Source organism: Canis aureus, chromosome 19 (genome assembly GCF_053574225.1).
Source record: "Canis aureus isolate CA01 chromosome 19, VMU_Caureus_v.1.0, whole genome shotgun sequence".
NCBI lineage: Eukaryota > Metazoa > Chordata > Mammalia > Carnivora > Canidae > Canis > Canis aureus.
In genome coordinates this window covers 34,705,013-34,714,282 of record NC_135629.1, presented here as the reverse complement: position 1 = coordinate 34,714,282, position 9,270 = coordinate 34,705,013, and the positions used below count along the sequence as shown (strand labels likewise).

General features: G+C 39.4%; 1 protein-coding gene across 6 annotated transcripts in view; it reads right to left on the bottom strand.

Annotated features, from left to right (window-relative positions):
• Window positions 1–363: 363 nt before the first annotated feature.
• The window catches only part of ARHGEF3 (Rho guanine nucleotide exchange factor 3), a 303,450-nt gene continuing 294,543 nt past the window's right edge, over window positions 364–9,270 (bottom strand). For all 6 annotated transcript variants that reach the window (XM_077858441.1, XM_077858440.1, XM_077858439.1 and 3 more), the window contains 3 exons: window positions 8,167–8,337; window positions 4,419–4,605; window positions 364–2,679 (listed from right to left, as the gene is read on the bottom strand). In XM_077858441.1, coding sequence (XP_077714567.1) covers window positions 2,327–2,679; window positions 4,419–4,605; window positions 8,167–8,337 — 711 coding nt within the window. In that variant the 3' untranslated portion in view covers window positions 364–2,326. The remainder of the gene's footprint in view (window positions 2,680–4,418; window positions 4,606–8,166; window positions 8,338–9,270) is intronic.

The window sequence follows — 9,270 nt, the reverse complement described above, 5'->3', positions numbered from 1 at the left end:
ACACAGGCAGAAGGAGAAGCAGCCTCCCTTCGGGGACCCCGATGTGGGACTCGATCCCAGGACCCTGGGGTCATGACTTGAGCTGAAGGCAGACGCTCAACCACTGCACTACCCAGGTGCCCCCTCCATTAAGAATTTCCAAGTAGAATTTGCTTTCTACTATTTGGTGTCAATTTTTTCAACAGTCGCCTATCCTAGCAGTGAGATTCAACACTCTTTTCCTATCACAATCATGACTTATCTCTTGACTTTACATGAGGTACAGATTCAAGATACAGAAGTGAAACATGAATAAATGAGTAAGTAAATGAGTTGAGAATGCTTGAAAAAATAGATCTTAGAAACAGGACCTCTGCAAAAGTCTTGATAGATCAAATCAAAACATTTATTTCAACCTGCACCCCATTTTAAAGTTTGTATTTGGGCACAAGAAGCAAAAATTCCAGAAAGAACCTCCTAGGAAGATAGCTGAAATTTGACATTTCTAGTGCACATACTGTACACAGAGAGGATAACATTTTAATGTAATTTATTTGAAATGCTTCCAGAAAAGTTTAAGGCCATTATACAAAAACATTCATTTCATCAAAACATTCACTTTCTTCTCATAGGCCAGCACTTAACAGACCTCTTGTCTCAACATACTGGCCAAAGTGGCCAATGGCTCTTGCAGAAAATGATTTCCTCTTCCTCCACCATCAAACATCAGTTCTCAGCTTATGTCTGCTTTTATCTGCAGTTCATTCACTTGCTAAATCAATAACAATTTGAGAAACAAAGGAATTTTAAATAAACTCATAATAGAAAAAAATTCACCAAGTTTAAAATCTATAAATACAGAAATATGTTTTACAGGGTAAAATTGACCACAATATTTTTTTGTTTTTGAAAAATAAGTAATATTACCTTGTTTTCATATTGATACATCTTGTCACACAGCTTCTTTGAATGCACATGTTAGATGTACATAATAAAATGATAACATAGCATTTACTGCTTTCTGTAAACTCAAAAGACACAGAAGATTTAAAAAAATTTTTTTTGGCAATAATTTAGAATCATTACTACTAGTGCTGGTGTGGGAATAATTTTGCACAAGTCACCCTTGATATTTACACTCACAGGGAGCTTCTCTGTGTATTCAGTTAACTTTTTTTAAAGGTTGGCAGTCTACCCTGCATTGTAAATCAAGGCTAGACAAGGAGGTTACTAGTTTGGCTAACTGATTCTACTTAATCATAGAGTTAATTAAAATTGGCCTACAGAGAATGTAATTATGACTGATCATAGCACAGAGCCTGAGACGGCAAAGTGTTGACCCAAAAGCAGAGCAGGAAAACCCAAGACTCTGGCCTTTCCCAGAAGGGCACTGGCTCTTGCTTTTCTCTTAATGTTTCCTGCCTAAGGTCATGATGAAGCACTTCTTCCAAATTCTTCTCATATGTTTCGATAAACAGAGTCACTGACTCACCTACAGTCTCTTCCTCAATGCTCCAAAATATGAGTAGCCCTTGGCACATGAAACAAAGTGATGATAGGCCTTCTCATTATCCTGCCAGGTATCCCCCAGGCCTTTTGAGTTCTATTCTGGTATTTGAGGCTAGAAATGGCTCTCTAAAGCAAGCCAGCAACTGTGACAGAGACCTCTTAGTGCAACTGCATTTCATTCAAGATTCAGAGCTGACAGCTGCTTTTAGGCTAGTTCTCTTAAGGTCTATTCCAAGAGACTATTCCAAGTCCTAATAGATTATTTGCACTGAATGATATCAACATAGTGCTTCTTCCTTTGCAAAATTAAGCATCCAGAATCCCCAAGTATGTGTTCATGCTTTTGGGATGGATAACATTGAACCAGGTTCACTGTAAGGACTGATCTTTTCCCGTTTTCCTGCAAAGATCATCATGATACACAAGTGACTTCCTCATGCCCTGTAAATTCCATGCTTTCAGCTATCATGTCAAAGAGCTAGAAAAGCACTAGAGAAAACACAGGAGGACTCTTAAGCAATCTACATGAAACAGTAGTTTAGAGATTCTTTTCTATTGGTTTAAATCCAGCAGAACACATGAAAGTAACTTGTTCAAGTACCTCTCCAACCATCCAGACACTTGTGAAATGCAACACAAGGTGAGTTGCCATGGAACCCCAGCTTACACAGACAGATTGGCAGTTACAGTACTAGAGACAAGGATACAGATACAAGGGACTGGGTCAACAGGGTCACAAAAGTATTAAAAAGTGCTTCTCCAAACTGTTCCATGTGTGGAATGCAAATACTGTACAGGTAAGACACAGGGTTACTTCCAGGAAGTACACACGCCTCTGTCAGACATTGCTCTCAACGTGCCTGCTGTTCCCACAGGAAGAGTCTGTCTGTTCCATGCGCTCATAGTCGAGGCTGACCTCACTCGTGTCCATACTACAGTCTGACTCACTGTCTGATTGGTCCATCTGCTCAAGTTTTGTTTCTCCCTGTGGCTCCCTGCTCCCAGTGGCAGGATTTAGGAACGGTCCCTCGGAGTCCAGGTCCCCAGCCTGCCCGGCAGCACACAGAACTGTTTCTTTGGCTTGACGAATGCAGTTGAGCCACTGCTGTTTGTTGAAGGTGTCGTTGGCTTGTAGTGAGTGGGTCTGACTTTGGGATCCGTTTTTGAAACTTACTCTGAAGAAGTTTTTAACTAGAAGTGAAAAATACATATAAAAAAGGTCAATGGACAGGTCTTTCCCAGGTCAAAGGTGGCCTTAACTCCCCCTGTATCTAGGGCAGACATCATTCATTGATTGTGAAACATGTCCCACCGGTCCAGGACATGGCTCAGCTCTGCCCTGCAGCCACCATTGACTAAGTTTGATGCCAAGGTAGCTCTCAGTTGCCTGTGATGCTAGCAAATGGACCTCAGTTTAAACCTGGGTGCATATTAAAACCCCTTGTGAACTTGTTAAAAACATAGATGCCCAGACCCTACCCTTAGAGATTAGGATTCAATAGGTACAAGGTGGGTGGGCCTAATAATCTGGAATTTCAACCACTGCCCCAAGCTACAGCCTTTTCAATTTTCAGAAGCTCTATGGAATATCAAAATATGCCCATGATCCTCCACACAATGGTACCTGTATATCTAGTACCTGAATGGTTGAGAAGATAGGTAAAGACTCAGAGCAGTTACAAGTTCAGTTTCATTTTAAAATAAAAATGAAAAAAAAATAAAAATGCATTTTCATTATCTCCAGAGGAGTTGTGTGCATTTGAAAAACGGTAGTGTACAGTTTGGAAGACCTTTTATTTAGTTTAACTGGCACATAACAGGTCCCACATGCCATGTGCAAAGCTTGGTTCACAGAAGCACGTGTGCTCAGTCCCCTTGCACTATTCTGTAGCCAGCGGGCTGGGGAACTACCACTTCAGACAAATTCAGGCTCTGCCCTTTGCTCCTGGCAAGTGCCTTAACTTCTCCATGTCTCAGTGTCCTTCTTTGTAAAATGGGAGAAACAAAGAGAACCTATCTTTTAACATTATTATGAGGGCTAAATGTGATAATATACGTACTGATACAATACCAGGCACACAGTCAGTATTCAACCACCACCAGCACCACCACCACCAAGGTGGAGGAACTGATGAGTAGGTAAGAGGCAGTACATACTCATTATTTTGACAATATGATGCCAGTGTTAACCCAAGAGGCTTGAATGTCACTTTCTCAAGGAAGACTCCTCTGATCATTTCCCCCAAAGCAAACCTCCAACCATTATCCCTATCTACCTCATACTAGGTTTTAGTTCTCTTAATGGCATCTGAATATTTCTTCATCGTTTATCTCCTATCATAATGTAAGCTCTGTAGGGGCAAGGAATTTGACCTAGTTTACCAGTGTGTACTAGTTCCTGGAATGACACACAAGATACTCTGGAAACGCTGCCATCTTAGCTTCTCTTGGTCAATTTCTTTGTTTAAGTCTCAAGTTAGGGAAGCCCATTCAAGTAATTGCAGATGAATCCTCAGCCCAGATGACCATTCTCGAGCTTCTTCAGGGACCAGCCTGCTGGCTCAACAAGAGCCACCAGTAAGCAACTGGTATCGACATAGGGACTAACAGGTATCAAGCATGCTTTTATTCAATAGAAGGAGATAGAGAAAAGGAACCTAAGGAGCACCTGTTTTGTGCAGACAGGTTTACTTGCAGTATCTTAATCCTTAAAACAACTTTATAAAGTAGGAATGTATACATGCCCATTTTGCAGATGGGAAACTGAGGCTCACAGAGATTACACAAGGTTACACAGGCAGTGAGTAATGAGACAGCACTGGAATGTAGCGTGACTCTGAGGCCATGGCTCTTCTCTTTCCCCCAGCCACTCCCTCTGAACCACCACAACCAAAACCATTCAACAGGTCAAAACTGACTGCCATCCATACTTCTCTCATTGTTGCTAAATGCCCCACGCAAGGAGCCGCCCAGCCTCACTTCTCCATCCTGCAGGTCTTCCAGTAGGAGGTCCTTTACAGGGATTGGCTGCCGGTACAACTGGTAGCAGAGCTGCTCATTGTGAGTGACAGCTCGAGTGATCACAAGCACTTCTTGGAACAGGAAAACATGCAGTTTCTAGAAGAGAAGAATCCACAGGATTTTCTTAAGCAACAGTCTAATAAGAAGTTGATCAGTGGACTTCTGTGGGTAAGAGTTCCCCAGGTACCAGGTTCACATTGTATTATAAACTTCAAGGCTCAAATCTACCTCCAGAACAGAAGTCAGGCATTTTGGGGATATTTCCAGATGCATTTAGTGCCTATCCTGGAGGAATGTCTCCCTAGGATCACCATGGAGAAGGCCTTTCTGCCTACAGACATCTGCAGCCAGGACTGCCAGCTCCAGGGACACCAATTCACATTGTATTTCACAACCTGTGCAGACACACATAGCCTCCAGCTTCCGTAAGAAAAAAGTGAGAAGGGGTAATAGAATAAAAGGAGCAATGAAGAAAAAAGAAGTTATTACCCCCACTCCCACCTGAGCTTTGGTTTATAGGACCCAATATAATCCTAAGAGATGATAATGAACAATAGTCTATAAAAGATGTGATGGGCATATCAAAGCCTAATATTAATCTTTGCTTCCCAAACCCATAAAAACACTTATTCCTTAAACCACAGAGCTGAGTATCAGCTCCATCCGGGCACTTCAACTTGGAACACTGCCCATTCCCGAGGGAACCAGAGCATGCTGCTTTAGCCACAAAGAAAGATGATCAAAGAACTGGTCCTTCTCAGTTATGTTCCTCAGAACCTCAGTTCTCTGAAGAGGTTGTTCTTAAAAGGCTGAATGACTGATGTGTGTGTTGTGGGTGAAAAGAAAATCTCAAAAATAAAGACTTGTCTCAAACCACATCATGAAAGCAATTTCGCTGGGTGGAGCTGGGGTAAATTGGCTCCATTCAATTCCAAGTGCTAGACTCTTCTCACAGTTTGGAAATGCTGACGAATTGAAATGAAAAGATCTACAACATTTGCAGCTGGTTCTGGTTTTCCAATGGAGATATTTGGGAACGTGAACCTGGGGGTCTCAAAAAGGTGGAAACTCAGATTAGAATCTTGATTTGGGGGCAGGGGAAGCACATTCAGCATTATCAGACAATTTTATATTTGGGAGAAAAGAAACTTGTGGATCCCTCCCACACCCACTCTGACGCGCGCGCGCACACACACACACACACACACACACTTGTAGAAATTAAAGCTCAAATGTTGGGTGGTGGAAATATAAGTGATAATTTTGTACTGGGTGGAAGGAGGTTGAGGAGTGTGATTTTGTTTATCAAATGTGCATTTAAACAGAGTAAAGAAAAACTAAAAACAATAACAACAACAAAAAAGAACCAAGTTAAGGGCCTTTTTTTTGAGGAGGGGGATATAGAAAGAATGTTAAGACTTCTTTGGGGGATGGGGCAGGAAGGGGTTGGCCTTTGTTTTATATAATAAACCTTTTTTTTTTTTTTTTTTTTTACAGTTTCTACTTCAATCAATCCTCTAACCAAAATAGACAATTTGAACTCAGATTGTCTGGGAAACTTTTTTTTTTTTAAAAGGTTTTATTAATTTGTTCATGAGAGACACACAGAGAAAGGCAGAGACATAGGCAGAGGGAGAAGCAGGCTTCCTGCGGGGAGCCTAATGTGGGACTTGATCCCAGGACCCCAGAATCATGACCTGAGCCAAAGGCAGATAGATACTCAACCACTGAGCCATCCACTCAGCCAACCACTGAGCCATCCACTCAACCACCAGCCCAGGTGTCTCTGGGAAACCTTTTTAAAATATCCCTTATGTATGAGTGTTCACTGAGAATTTCCATCCTTAGTCTCAGCTTCTTTTAGCTCTCAAGTTACGAGCTTTCCTTTTGACACAGGACTTTGTTCATAATGGCTTCTATAATCTATTGGGAAAAGCAAATAACTAAAACAAACCTCCCACCTCAACTACTACCTTTGTTTTCAAAAATCTATCTGCCTGAAATATGAACTAGAGTTCATCTTTAAAGCCCTAGGTACATCCAGCCAGAGCCTCAGTCCTTTTCTGATGGACAGAAAGAGAATATATCATTCCATGCAGTGATATATTTCCGTAACTATTTCCCACAGGGCTTCTGAGAAAGAATGTTTAAGAAGCCAGAGTATTAGACATTAGAAGTCCATCAGGGCTTTCTGAAAATCAGCAAGAAGCAGAATTCAGCTTTCTAGCAATCAGTAACTCTACAGTCAAACAGAAACACTTCTTCAAGCAGTGGCCTGTGACCAGTCTCATTATCTCTGTTGTACCATCAGCTGGTTGGATCCGCAGCAGCTCTGAGAATGGGTGCTATGACATACACTCAATGATTTCAAATAACATTTCGTAGCCTGCTCACGAATGCCACTCCAAAGTCCAGGTCAAAAGGTTGCCCCTTGAATCATCAAAGCTTTATTAAGAACTATTCAATCTAGTTTTGGCTTCTATTCTAAGGGTTAACTAGATACTGAAGATGAAATATAATAAAAGAAGAGATTCTCTTTTTAAATGGCTTTCCCAACATTGAATTTAAGTACATATTACATATAATAAAATCTAAGTTGTTATACATATATTTTTATGTATATGTATAAATTATAATATACAATATATATATTAGCATTAATTTCTACTGGCTACACACAAAAATAGTCTGGTGAGTTAAAAGAATTTTGAACTCTCACAAAATTTAAATCCATCCTTTCTTTATACAAACATTCATTCATTCATTCCTTCACTCATTCACCTAACATTATTGAGTGCTTAGTCCATGCCAGGTCCCCATAATAAAGTGCTGGGGATTAACAAGACATGGTCTTTACCCTAAAAGATCATAGCATAATGGAAAATACTGACAGATATATGGTAGATAATTATAACCCATTGTAGTATGTGCTCCAGGGAGATCCATCCAAGTTACTACAACAGGAGAGAAGGAACAATTTTAATATCTACTCAGGAATAAAAAGCCAGGAAATTGGGTGGAGTTAAATATGCAGCCAATGGAGGGCAGGTTATTGTTTTTAAAAAAGTAAAAATGGCAGTGTGTGGATGGGTACCAGTCCATAAAAAAAGCAAAGAATTTCTCATAAACCTAAGAGTTTTAATTTAAGAGCTGTTTTTCTGAGATCATAATATACATTCTGCTAAAATCACCCCTTTTTTTCTGATATTAAAGCAGGAGGAGATGCTAACTGTTCTGTATTTGATATTGAAGGTCATGATCAAACAAAATACAAAGTTGGCAACCCTATGTTGGTTTCCAAAATTCTTCCTGAATATGTACTGGTTGTGAAATTTAAAATAAAAATAAATAAATAAATAAATAAATAAATAAATAAATAAATAAATAAATAAATTGCTTTGTATAAAATATGTAAGTATATATTAATTATAAGTTAGAAACAGAATGCATATTATTTATATAAAAATTATAATACATAAATATACATACAATATATATCCAATTATAGGGGATCCTATGATACAAAAGACACCGGAAAGCAATTTTTGTATAAAGCATGTGACCCTGGGTAAGAAAGGCATAGGAGGCTGGGCATCAAATGGATTAAGCGTTGGGGGAGGTCTAGGAGGAAACCACTGGAAGAGAGTAGCTACTCACCACTCCTCGATTGTTCTTCAGTTCTCCATGACAACACAGCACTCTCGAATTGTCAATTAGAGAGTCTTTCTGGCCTTCTTCCAAGTAAAGCAGCCGTTCTTTATAATAGCGGCACTCAGATTCCCCCGTCTTGGTGTTGATTTCTGCCACTATTCCCTGAATGATGTTTATCTATGGAAACAAAGAAGAAAGTATGGGGAAAGTAAGCAAACCATCCACACCAACAAGTCCCAGGGGCTCAGCCTAGAAGGTCACCAAGATAGACTTGTATCTAATTCTGAGATTCTGTTATCTAACTAGCTGCTTTGGGAAAAGGCAAAAATAAATACAAGCTTTGAATATATTGTGTCCATCTATCCATATACACATAGATATACATATACATACATACATATTTATATACACATATAGATATTTGTGTTATATATAAAACTGATTTTTTTTTTTCTGAGAGGAAGAGATATAAGGTATAGCTTTTGATGTGCAGGACTCGTAACTACTGAGCTCTATGTTGCACATTTCTTCAAACATGTTTATAATGTTGAAAATATAGGCATATAAAAACTTTAGCCAAGGAGAGAAAACAAAGCAGGATGTAGTAGTCCCCAAAAGGGATTATCTTTGGGGTTTAAACCCAGTTGCAAGGTGTCTCTACATGTACTCAATCTAACCTACAAACCATATTTGCAAATTGGCTGTGAAGAAATGGTTTGGACACCTTTTTTGTGATAAAATATAAATGATTTATAAAGGACAGAAAACTATACATGGAAAGAAGAAACACTAGCTGTAATGATGGGAACCATTTTTCTATATACGTACACTCACGCATGCCTATAGCACATGTGAATAAGTTAGGGGTGAAGGGGTTTCACAGCAATGGTGGATAGACTATTGTTAATACAAAATGAAACAAAACAAAGCAATACAAGTACAGTACTCAGACACAATCAGTGAGCATTTATTCTGATGCGTTATTCTATCACATGTTCTATCACTTTCATGTCTAAAAGCTATAAAATACTAAAAAACAAAGGAACAAGAAATTAGTTGAGTAAAAACTCAATGACACCAACCAGAGGCAAAATGATGACTTCCTCTCCA